Source organism: Vespa crabro, chromosome 2, assembly GCF_910589235.1.
Source record: "Vespa crabro chromosome 2, iyVesCrab1.2, whole genome shotgun sequence".
Taxonomy (NCBI): domain Eukaryota; kingdom Metazoa; phylum Arthropoda; class Insecta; order Hymenoptera; family Vespidae; genus Vespa; species Vespa crabro.
Window position 1 is genome coordinate 19,565,999 of NC_060956.1, and position 12,500 is coordinate 19,578,498.

Below are 12,500 nucleotides of genomic sequence, written 5' to 3' on the forward strand. Positions count from 1 at the left end.
AAACATCTTTTTCGTATATAAGTTTCTCTTTAGTACGCAAAATAAAAAGGGAAAAAAAAAAAAAGAAAACCAGAGAAAAATTAAATCGGAGCAGTATATGAAAATTGAAAAAGGGAAAAAAAAAAAAGAAGCACCGACACACACTAATATTATTAACATTAATGAATAATGATTTTAAAGTAAGCGAATTACATTTATAAGAAAAGATTATGAAAATATATATTTATCTATGTCTTCTGTGAAGATAGAAAATAGTACTCTCTCACTCTATATTGATGATATCGAAAATCGAGAAACGACAAAGATACAAACGCAGAAGTAGATTAAGTGGAATGAAGAAAACTCGCACTGTACACACAATACATGATACGTTCAATGGCACACACAATCTTGTTGAATATCTTTGTACATACTTACGTAAAGACCATCAAAAAAATTGTTCAGAGGTTCCAGCGATTACGTTTATGTATTGTAACGCGTACTCCTGCGAGAGTGGAAAAAAAAAGAAAAGAAAAAAAAAAAAAAGAATATGTGACTTGTTTGTAATAAATTATGAATACAGTTCCATCGCAAGCATATATAGATTGAAATTCAAATCTAAATTCCCGGGTCAATATTTTCACGGAGCAATTTTTTTTTTGTTTTATTTTTTTCTTTTTTTTTCTTTTTTTTTTTTTTTTTTTCTTTTAATATTGAACGATCTATGCATCTGAGGAAATATATTTTTTTTCTCTTCTCCTCCATTTTCTTTTTGCAACAACGACATGCGTCAGAAATATGATTTCTGAGAATAAAAATTGTTATTCATTTTCTTTTTTCTTTTTTTTTTTTTTTTTTTTTTTTCTTTTTCTTTGTATGTGTGTAGGCGCGCGTCATCGTCTCTAAGAAAATATTGACTATGTTCTTACAACAAAATCTACGATCTATCTGGAAAAATTGTAGATTTTTAATTCGACAATATTATCGTGAAATCACTTAATGCAATCGAAATTGGTGACATTTATAATTCATATCCTGGAACTGCCATATCAAAAAATTTGAGCTTGATTATGAAAATGATTAAGAATATCGGTTGAAAAAAACAAAATCTACCTGTATATTATATTATCATAAATGAAACGAAATGAGGATCAAAGTAGTTGGTTTAACGAGTAAAGGAAATAAATGAAATGATATATCATTAAATTAGAGGTTTAAAAATATAATAGAACTCAGTATATGTACAGTATTTGAAAAACATGTTTATAATTTGTATGGAAAAAATAAATAATTGATATAAAAAAAAGGCTGTTATATTGCTCGATTATAAATCGCTATGTTTTTTTTTTTTCTTCTCTCTTACGAACGTTCGCGTTTCTCACCATTTTCTTTTACTTCTTTTTTTTTTCCTTCCCTCTTTTAAATATAATAACAAATGTCCACTTTGTGTGTGTGTATGTGTGTGTGTGTGTATATATATATATATATAAACATATTAACTTTTCATTTATTTATATTTTTTAATTTTTTTTTCTTTCTTACATAAGCACCAAAATTTGTTTTGCACCTTGATAATGGACCCAATTTGTATCTAATCCTTTCATACTTCTTAATCTCTCTTTTACCCGTATACCCATATGTTTCTAATATTCTTTATATAGCGCAAGTAATCATTATTTCGTCAGTTTGCTCACTTACAATAGATAATATTCATAATATAAAAAAAAAAGAATATATATATATATATATATATATATATATATATATAAAAATCCAACGAGATACTTCCTTTCGAAAAGAAAAAGAAATGTCGCATTGAATTGCCATTGTAAATATTTGTATATAAAATTGTAAATGTAATTAATAGAAAGAAATATAAATTTATATATATATATATATATATATATATATATATATATATATACATATAAAATAAAGAGAGATAATAAAGATTATTACATCTATCAAAGATAAGGATATTATAAGTGGTTTTTTGAAAAAAAAAAAGAAAATGTGATATCAAATGTTATCCCTTTTTCTAAAAATCTTGATACACGTCGAAAATTAATCCCCAATAATTTCGTCCTGTTCCCCCCCCCCCTTTTTTTTGTCTTTTTTTCTTGTTTTTCAATTAATAAGATTATTCCAGGCATGTTTCATCCGATTGTTATCATTATCGATCCATCCAATTCGTATTAATTTATTATTGCTGATTGTTGATCCATTAATTTGCGTTTCATTCATTCGATCGAACGTTATTATTTTCATCATTATTTTGTGGCATCGGTGGTGGCGATGGTATATTAAGAATCATCTGTTGATTCTGTTGATGTATATGTTCGTGTTGTTGTTGTTGTTGTTGTTGTTGTTGATGCTGAATACGATGAACTTCAAGGGCCAATAATTTTTGTCGTTTCTCTTCCATCAATCTTTCACGATGCTTATGAATGTAATCGTAAACGTTTGGCAATCCCATAATAACGCATACAGACAAAGCTGATCGATATATGTTCATGTCGGTTGCTTCATACCTGGATTATAATATGTTTAAGTTAATAAAAATTAGAATATTTTTTCTTTTTTTATTTTTTTTTTCTTTTCTTTTCTCTTCTTCTTCCAATAATCGTCCTACGACAATTGTCTTACCACTCGTTGGTTTTTTCGTCGTAACACTCAACCTGATAAATTGTTGTTACACCGTTGTATCCACCGATGGAAAAGATCATGTCATCGATCACTTCAATCGCAAAATTACTACGAGGATTATACATGTCTGGTATAGAACTCCAAGTGTTAGTAGTAGGATTATATTTTTCGCCAGTACACATTCTTGATATACCATTGAAACCCCCTATACATTATGAAATTTATAAATATCTTTATTATTTCTTACGACGAACGATTTATTAATTTACGATTGATCGTTAAACGATATAAATATAATTACCAATAACATATACATAGCCATGATAAGCTATACATGATACACCGCTTCTACGAGATCTCATTGCGGCTATCATCGTCCATTGATTTGTTTCTGGATCATAAACTTCAGCTGAATTGATACACTCGTTTCCATTGAAACCACCGGTAATATAGATTTTGTCTGTATAATGAAATAATTTATTAATAATGATTCAAACAATCCTTTCATTTTCTTTTTCGTTGTCCATTAAAGCTATTGTGTATAATTTCTTTTTTTGTTTTTGTTTTTTTTTTTTTTCTTTCATTTTTACTTACGTTCTTCGTAGGGGGGAAAAGATTTATTGTTTGTTGTGGAACAAGAAAGGAAGAGAGAGAGAAAAAGAAAGAAAAAAAAAAAAAAAAAAGAGAGAGATAAAAAAATTCTAAAGTGTCTACCATTCAAAGTGGTTGCACTTGCGTCGGATCTCTGGACGTTCATTGGCGCAATCAAGGACCATTGATTCGTTCGATAATTATATCGTTCGGCGGTATTCTGTCTATGGTATCCATCGTATCCACCCATAGCATAAACCAAATCGTTCAATACAGCCACACTGACATAACATCTGCGGATCGACGAAATGAAATGAATCTGATAGAAGTTATTATCGCTGAATAAGTTATATTTAAATCGGGGGGCTAGTCGCTCTATAGACTCGAATAGCGAATCCTCGTTATATCAAAGAGGAAGAAAAAAATTTTTTTTTTTTTACAATGACGACGATCAATGAGAAATGATTAGAGATCGTTTACGAGTTAGCGACTAGCTCCCCCTGAAATATAGTCGACCTTCTGGCATTCATGGGTGCAACCTCTCGCCAGACTTTAGTAACTGCATTGAAACAACGACAGCTGTTAAAATAATCCAAACCGTTGAAACCACCGATCACGTATATATTGAAACCGACTACTGCAGTTCCGTGATAAGCTCGTGGACCACTTGGATCCACTTCTTCGACCTTTGAACGAATTAACGACGAAACGATGATGACAATGATGACGATAATGATAATGATAATGAATGAATGTAATCGAAATAATTTTTTTTTTTTTAAATAATAACGATTTTTAAACGAAACTAACGTAATTACCTTGACCCAACGATCGGCTCTTGTGTCATACGTTTCAATAAAATTTGTAGCATTACCGCCGCTCCATCCGCCTATAGCGAAAAGAATTTCATGGGGTACTCTAGGACGTGCTATTTCTGGCGTAGGAATTTCTCCGTCCTTTTGCGTGATCATTTCCAAGTCGTATAAAAATTTGAGCGTCTCTATGATGATCGGTCGACAGGCATCGTTTCCAACGACGTAAGAATGATCCTTAACATTTTCCAAAAAAAATTGCGTGTTCAAAAGTCCCAAACGTATATTTTGCATTAACTCTACTATATGACCCTTTCTAGCATCTGGATCGTGATTGATCCATTTAAGTACAAGCTCCCATACAGTCTCTTCGCTCTTTACGTTTAACTCGTCGGCCCCTATCAATCTCGAAAGTTCTTCTATCGGTAAATCAAGTACCTCATTGCTTTTCTGAGCTACCTAAGCCGAAGATATACGTTTAGGTATGATCTTTCAAATATTTTTACGATCGATCGTACCTGAACGAAATGTCTCATGACATAACGATAAGCGTCATTTTCTAAACCCTTGCAAAAATGTTCACGGGCAAATCTCATTATACCGATACAATTTTCCGGTGCTAAATTTTGTCGAAGAAATTCACAACAAATGTCAAGAACACCGAGAATACTTAAATAATCGGCCGTAACTAATAATTCGCAAACGTTATCTCGATTAACGTCGAGCGAACGAAGATAAGCATATTCCAATAACAAATTCATCATTTCACTGGTGACACCTGGCAAAAGTATATCGGTCTTTTCTCGAGAGTGCAATGTCGTAGTGAATAGTGCTCTGCAATAGAATTTTGTACAAATTCGACAATCGTAATTCGACGAATTTATCCTCACGAATTCAAATGACAACTACCATTGTCCATTTCTGACCTGAAGTACGTACTGCACGCGGACAGGATCGCACGGTGTATTGGAAATACTCCGCCATCTTCTAATCTCAATACGGCGTCGCATAATAGATTATTCTGACGAAAATCATAAAGCGATTGCATCGCTTGAGTACTCATACATCGGCCACCACTTTCAGCGATCAATCGTTGGGTACTCGTGTTACATTCTTCATTGTTGGCATTGCTATCGCTCATATCCACGTCCATATCAGATAGATATTCTTTAAAAATGTCAATGTCACGAGAGTCCTCGATGATCGATCAACAAAGATTATTGATTCAGGTCGAAGGTTTGTCTTCGATCGTAAAAATTCTACATAAGTGAAAAAATAATGATCCGTGTAATAATAATATTCGTAATAATTAAAAATCATGACAATTTAAATGTAAAACTTTTCATTGAAATTTAATATGAATATGATTTTTCCAATGTACTCACTTTATCAAAATTGATTGAAAATAATAGGTTTTTTTTTCTTTTTTTTTTCCTTTAATAGAGGTTAGGACTTTGAATTTCAATTTTGTTCGGCTCCCGTCGACTTGTAACTTATCGATTTTGATAAGTAAACGTGATTAGTGTCACAAACGTTGAACTATGGATATGTGATTAGTTCGGACAAGGTATGAATTTTTCGTCACCGATGCGATTCATACGGTCTACAATTTTGTTAGAAGTTTTTTTTCTTTTTTTTTTTTTTCTCTTTCTTTCTTTTTTCTTTTTTTTTCTCTTCTTTTTTTCTTTTGACACACGTGCACGGACGGACGAGAAGACCGGTCACAATGATTAAAGAGAAACTTGAAAGGGTTCGAATTTGAAGTGGGGCGGTATATTGGGTTGTATAGGTATGTGGTCGGTTTGGCAAATGGATACAAACTATTTAGTGTGTTTTCAAAAGCGAATAAATGTCGGCTCTGGCTATGACATAGGTCTTACATGTCCGCCGCTTAGTCAAGGACTGTCACTTGACAAATGAGAACCATGTTTACAGAAAGTTTCACGTTATTCTAGAAGGCCTCGTCGCGTTATAAGAAAATAATGTTAGGAATATGTGACACATATAGATACGTACATACATGCGATAATTTTGATTGAACAATTTAAATTAACGACGATCACGCCGTTTATACAATTATTATAAACATCGGTTATATACAATATAGATTTATCCGTATCAGAACTAAATAACGTTAAACAACTAAAATTATATTTTACAATAACGATATATATATATATCGAAGTTCTCGTTAAACAACGTGAACATCCTTTTGTACTTTATATTATGAAATATAATAATAATAACAATAATAATTTCTAAATCGTAATATCGTCACAATGATCGCACGTCTTCATCATATACGATAATTAAGTGGGTTCAATCGTGACAATATTATTGTGTTCATCGTTCGACGTTGATGCATTTATCGGACATTGCAATTTCCAATTATTGTCTATGGTAAGATAGTTACCGTCGATAAATTCCATTCTAATATTTTCGGAATCATCCTTATGGCTCATTTGAATTTTCGGAATTTCATGGGTATCACGTGACCGTTGATCGAACGTATCGAATTTCGAGGAAAATATTCTCGAACCATCGTGATGATAAGCGAGAAATACGTCACGGAGCATCCAACCAGCGGCCATAATCGTTACAGTTGGATATGAGGTTTCACCTAAGAAATTAGGATTCTCCAAAAAGGTAATCCAACTACCAACGAAGGATTCGTATGTCGATCGGACTTTTTCGGTGTTCGACGTTTCAATATTTTTCTCTCCAAAAATTCTAAAAGTCCAAGTTACCACGGCGAAGGTCATCGCGTTAGTAGGAAATGCACGTATTATCGTTGAGTTCAAGCCTCTATAGAGACACATATAACCTTCAGAACGTATGGATTGTCGATAACAATCAAGGGCACCGTTATAACGTTTACTACTTTCCGCTTGTATTCGTGATTTGATTACGTCCAAAGGATATGATATTAACCATGAGGCTGTCCCAGCTAATCCACCGGCTAATAACATTCGTGGTGTTGATATTGGTTCCTTCGATTGCGTAAGTATTTCATACGTTAAAAAATAAACACCGAAGCTAGGTGCCTCACGTAAAAATGTTATACCCAATCCATTGAATACACCACGAAATCCTTCCCTTTTATAAATATCTTTTAAACATTCCACCGGTCCTGAATATTTTCTATTCGTCGATGATTGTAATTGCATACGGGTCTTTGCTAACTCTATTGGACTGCTAATAGGTGATTGCGCAATACCAGCCGTTGCACCAGCCCAAAAATGATATGAAAGACGATCCTTATCAGACATGTGTTTTTGTGCCTGTCCGTAAACACCGAATACTATTGCATTGACGACTGCTACTCCTGCCATTGGTGATGTCATGCCTCGATAAAGACCAAATACCTTAAGTATATTAAAATATAAGTTTAAAATCTATTATATATTTAAATTACGTATTATTCTTAATAATATTTCATTAATAACGAATAATTATTTACCGATTCCTTCGTGATCAATGTTCTAAGGCAATGAAATGTGCCTTTGTATTTTGGATTTCGATAATCTTGCGTTTGCATATGGACCTTGACCGTATCCAAAGGATATCCCACCATAATACCGGCGCACCCTGAAGCATATAATAAATATATCGTATAACGTATATCGATAAAGAGAATTAATAAAATTTCATTAGATTATTAACGATGGACTCTGGAGTGATATTCTCTAAATTAAGTATTAATTTTTTCCTAGATAAAAGATGATTTATGTAATTATCTGATATTTCTTTTTAATTTATCGCGTTTTATATTAGTAATCAAATAATAAATATTCATATTACAGTAATATATATATTTATTATATACTATATATTACTATATATTATATATATATATATTTGCTATATACTATATATTACTATATATTATATATATATATATATATATATAGTAAATATTCGTATCGTTATTAGTTGACCTACGATAACGAAGTCATACGATAAATTATGCGATAAGTCGAGTAAGTAAGTATCGTTAATATTTTTATCTTCGAAAAGTTTTTTCAAGACTTTTCTTCTCTTTTGACCTTATGTACTTGTACATTTCTTTCTATTTCGAATTTAATATATGTATACAATAATTAACAACGCAATACTTAACTCTCTCTCTCTTTCTCTCTCTTCTTTCTTATAAAAATATTGAAAATAAAAAATTACCTCCCAAACATCCAGCGGCAAAATCGAGTGCCATAATAATTGTTCCCTGTTATTTCTAACACGATTTTTCCACTTCCAAAAGGAATGTCCGTTTTTGAATAGACCGTCTCTAAAGTGTAATGATTTCAGATTTTTTCCTTTTATTGATGCATTGAAGATTTTGTAAGCTACGTATCGATTACTTTCCACAGGGAATAAATCGGAATCCATGAAAGATCGATCACTGCTCCTTTGTACTCGAGTCTGAAATAAAAATTCGAACAAAAGGCTGATTGACGATGATCTTTGTAAACAATTATAATAATGAAATATTCGTCTTGATTAAAGTATTATATTTGTTGCTTTTGTTTTTTCCTTCCTTTCGTTCCCTTCGAACGAACTTTGAACTATGTAAAATTTTCTTCTTTTTTTTTTTTTCTTTTTAATATCTTTTAAAATTACACCAAAATATTGCCGTTGACATCGTCGGGATTGCGTTTAAAATGATTTTAGAAAGGAAACGAACGAAAAGAAAAAAAACAAAAAAGAAAAAAAAAATAAAAGAGAAAAGGGTGAAAAGATTAAGAAAAAAAAAAAAAAGAACGAACGGCATAAGTTATTAACGCGAATTATAATATACTTGTAATTAATTTCTAATATATTAATTTACTAGAATTAATTATTAATCGACAATAATTAATGATTATCACTATTAAATATTATTATTATTATTTATTTTGTTATTAATAATATAATTTGACTTACTGCTTGGTATGTCATAGCTACATTTCCACGAAACAGCAACGACTCGTTTAATTTCACTTTCGTTTCTTCCACGTCTCGAGGAAACTTTTATATTTCGAAATCTCATCGAACGTAGGATTAATCTTAAATTTTATACGGGATAAAGGAAAACCTTTCTCGATCGAATTGATTTTATCCGAATGTGTACGATTAATTCACTTAAGAATCCACGATTCGACTAAAAGCTCGATCACATTGAAGGCTTCTTTGGAGTCTTGGTGGCAAAGATCATCGGTATATCATCGATATAAAATATTGACCAATACTAATAGTTATCCAACAGTAAAATTTCACTAACATTGGCTGTACTTAATGTTACTGTGGTTATTCTGGAAGGAGTGTAGAATGGATGGTGGAGGGGGAAGACCTGGGTCAATTGTTCCAAGATAAGAGGTCGTCTTTGGCGCAAACGAATGATTTGGCTACCTCATTGATCCGAGCGATCTACAGAAAAATATTTATATTTTCTTCGTTAAATAAAAATCTTCGTGTTATTATCAAAACACACAAAAAAGAAAGAAAGAAAGGAAAAAGGAAAAAAAAAAAGAAAAAAGAAAATTTGATAATGATATGTGTACGTTGATAATGAGAATGTTCGAGAACGATGCAACGATTTTATAAAAAGGATAATTCGCAAATTTATTTATATCGCGTAATATAGCTACTATAATTAATTGACATATATATAAAATTTTCATTCGAACATTAACTTTATCTATTCTTCAATTTTCGTATTCTCGACTCATTATATATTGCTTTATATTGTAAAAGGTATGGTACGTTTGTGAAAAGAAAGAAAGAAGGATAGAGATGTAATATTAAAATTTTTATTAGAAAAATCGTATAAAAGATCATTGAATGAGAACATTTCTATTACTTTGTTACTATTAGAAAAGCATTAGAAAAAAAAACAAAAAAAAAAAAAAAACAAAAACTTTGCTGACGATCATCACTAGCTTCTCCTCCTCATGATCTTTTAATAATTATACGAACTCCTGAGTTATGCCATCACTTATACATATGTGACTGATTGTGAGTAATGAATTCGGTCGATAAGTTTGATTCCTTTCTTATTCTAATAAATTAACAAAAGTATCTGTGTATATATTTTTTATAATTAAGAACGACGATTAAAAATTGTTGCGATAAATGAAACATCGTGTATTAATAATAAATAATCTAAACTAAGTATCAAAAAATAATATTTTAAAACAATAGTTTATATTTTTTTTTAGAACATTACATAACTCATGACACGAGTTAATATATATATATATAAAATAATATAATTTAAAATTTAAATGCAGTTAAATTTTGATCTACGTTTCCGTAGATTACATTTAAAATAAAAAAAAAAAAAGAAAAAAAAAAGAAAAGAAGAAAAACAAAACAAAACAAACAAACAAGCATTTGAACGACTTTAATATTTATCGATCCAATCTTCTCTCGCATTCCGACGAGTAAATATTGAAAATCATTCTTTTCGTATGACATAATTTCAATAATTTATAATTTTCATAATTTCCTAATTATTTAAACAATTCAATGCATTCTTAAATATTTGTTTTTTTTCCTCACATATAGCAACTTTCACGTAATGAGATTTAGATGGATAATATTTGAATCGATATATTGAGATTTAATTGTAAATTACGAAATACAAGTACTATCAGGCAAATGGCTACATATTTCAATGTATTGTATTTTCAAAATTCATTCAATCTAATTCCAATTAAATACTAAAGTATTAATCCTTAATATTGCCAATAATACTTCTACAGTCAAATAGATAAGTTAATAATTACAATTCAAAGATAATTATAATTTCTTTGAATTTTCAAATTTATATACTATAATTGTCATATGCGTTAATTATATTTATTATTCTTTTATGTTTTTATCGTAGAAAAAAAAAAAATGTGTACCGATATTGTATCTAACACGAATCATTGCGTGACGCACTCTCGAAGAAAAATATACATATGTTACATATAAGAGATTGAAAAGCATAAGTTTAATGTTTACCAAACTAATGTTATTTACGCGTGAGAGGAGAATAATCAATAAAAGCTTATATACCGACAGTATAAGTAGGAGACCTATCATTCCCCGCTTGTATTCATAGTTCATATTTTGTCCACATCTGTTGCTGTAGTCACAAACGCTTCGAACATAAAATTGTAAACAGCCTTAACATTTTCAACATGTAAAATATAACTGTAATTTTACGTCATAAGAGAATAAAATATTTAGCATTGTCAAAACTTAACTATGCCTAAGCTTTCAAACATTTTATAAATGTAATGAGCAAAAAAGAATCATGTATATTTGTTAATAATTAATAAAAACTGTATAATAATTAAAGAAAAAAAAATTCTTTCCTCTTTATTACATTTATTATGGCGAGTTAATGAACTTAACGATAACACCATGACCCTTTCACGCTCATTTAAAATAACTTTATACTTTCTCTTTATCGGTTAGATAGCAGCATTATTCTTATATAAAATATCTCTAATCGAATAAATTATTTTTAAATGCAGGCAAGTTAACCTGGTGTAACAGAGACTTTGCTACACGATTAAAATGTTTCTTCAGTTGATCTTTAACGGTCAAACGATACGAGTCGTTGAACGTGTCTCTTGTAATAACATTATGATCGAATAATACAAGTTTATATTTAAAAGCAGAAGGGAAAAAATTCTTTCGAGTTCTTCTTCTTTTCTATTTTCTTTTTTTCAAATTTTTAAAATTATTCTGAAATTATAGTGAAAGCAAAAAAAGAAAAAAAAGGAAAGAAAAAAAAGAATGTATACCACTAAGAAGAATATTAACAATGTTGACGAATCTGACATCATTTTGAGTTCGTCTCCTCTTGACAAGGTTCGAAAAAATTTTTGTCTCTCTCTCTCTCTCTCTCTCTCCGTTTTTTTTCTCTGTTTATTTTAATTTGATACATATATTTAATCGTCAAGAATTTATAAGAAAGAAAACAACTTATGACGTATCGATTGCACGTATTTAACAATAGTTCCTTTTTTTATTTTCTTTCTTTTCTTTTTCTTGTTTCACCTTCTTTTTTTGTATAATTCTTCTTTCGTTTTTATCTCTTACATTGAACGATTTCAAATGATATTAATCATTCGTAGTACGTTCCCATTATACGATCTCGTATAAATCACTGTACGATCGGAGGAGTGTCTTTCGCTCGACTTATTTCCTTCTAAAAACAATTAGTAAAAAAAAAAAAAAAAAAAGATAAAGAAAAGAAGTAAAATAAAACTTGGTAGTTTCTTCCATAAAGACATTCCACAGTCGAGAATAAAGAAATCGACCTTGATGCTGACTTCGATGGCCATAATCGTTGAGAATGACGCAAAATTTCACTACGTTACAGTATCTCAGTAAACATACTAGTTTATTTTCTCTTTCTTTTTTTGTTTCATTTCCGTTTTTCTTTTCTCTTTTTCTTTCTTTCACCATTACAAATCCATAATATCTTAATAATAATAA

The 12,500-nt window shown here is 30.2% G+C and overlaps 3 protein-coding genes across 5 annotated transcripts in view; 1 reads left to right on the forward strand and 2 right to left on the reverse strand.

The window, feature by feature from the left end:
- Positions 1-1,973: 1,973 nt before the first annotated feature.
- Positions 1,974-5,891, reverse strand: LOC124422312 (kelch-like protein 10). 3 transcript variants are annotated; one of them, XM_046958607.1, is made up of 9 exons: positions 5,414-5,891; positions 4,955-5,287; positions 4,547-4,862; positions 4,035-4,487; positions 3,733-3,902; positions 3,340-3,509; positions 2,927-3,085; positions 2,626-2,830; positions 1,974-2,510 (listed from the first exon to the last, which is right to left on the reverse strand). In XM_046958607.1, the coding sequence occupies exons 2-9, from the start codon at positions 5,179-5,181 to the stop codon at positions 2,216-2,218; spliced, it is 1,995 nt and encodes a 664-aa protein (XP_046814563.1). In that variant the 5' UTR covers positions 5,182-5,287; positions 5,414-5,891; the 3' UTR covers positions 1,974-2,215. The 3 variants fall into 3 exon arrangements, with proteins under 3 accessions (XP_046814563.1, XP_046814564.1, XP_046814565.1); XM_046958608.1 differs by lacking the exon at positions 5,414-5,891 and having other exon boundaries at positions 4,938-5,005; XM_046958609.1 differs by having other exon boundaries at positions 2,375-2,510; positions 2,658-2,830; positions 4,955-5,891.
- Positions 5,892-6,037: 146 nt separating this feature from the next.
- Positions 6,038-9,287, reverse strand: LOC124422315 (mitochondrial basic amino acids transporter-like). The gene is made up of 4 exons (XM_046958612.1): positions 8,949-9,287; positions 8,205-8,447; positions 7,489-7,616; positions 6,038-7,393 (listed from the first exon to the last, which is right to left on the reverse strand). Exons 2-4 carry the CDS (start codon positions 8,236-8,238, stop codon positions 6,338-6,340), a joined length of 1,218 nt encoding a protein of 405 aa, XP_046814568.1. The 5' UTR covers positions 8,239-8,447; positions 8,949-9,287; the 3' UTR covers positions 6,038-6,337.
- Positions 9,288-11,586: 2,299 nt separating this feature from the next.
- The window catches only part of LOC124422313 (protein henna), a 3,855-nt gene continuing 2,941 nt past the window's right edge, over positions 11,587-12,500 (forward strand). Inside the window, exon 1 of the mRNA XM_046958610.1 lies at positions 11,587-11,870. Within this exon, the coding sequence (XP_046814566.1) occupies positions 11,796-11,870 (75 nt within the window). The 5' untranslated portion in view covers positions 11,587-11,795. The remainder of the gene's footprint in view (positions 11,871-12,500) is intronic.

Bases quoted from the DNA above. Each gene is read 5' to 3' on its own strand.
- LOC124422312 (XM_046958607.1), bottom strand. From the start codon at position 5,181: ATGGACGTGGATATGAGCGATAGCAATGCCAACAATGAAGAATGTAAC. The intron at 3,903-4,034 runs GTAATTACGTTA...ATTCGTTCAAAG, and splicing joins GAGCCGATCGTTGGGTCAAG to GTCGAAGAAGTGGATCCAAG. The intron at 3,086-3,339 runs GTAGACACTTTA...TTCATTATACAG, and splicing joins AAGTGCAACCACTTTGAATG to ACAAAATCTATATTACCGGT.
- LOC124422315 (XM_046958612.1), bottom strand. From the start codon at position 8,238: ATGGCACTCGATTTTGCCGCTGGATGTTTGGGAG. The intron at 7,617-8,204 runs GTAATTTTTTAT...TATATGCTTCAG, and splicing joins TGCCGCTGGATGTTTGGGAG to GGTGCGCCGGTATTATGGTG. The intron at 7,394-7,488 runs GTAAATAATTAT...AATATACTTAAG, and splicing joins CATTGATCACGAAGGAATCG to GTATTTGGTCTTTATCGAGG.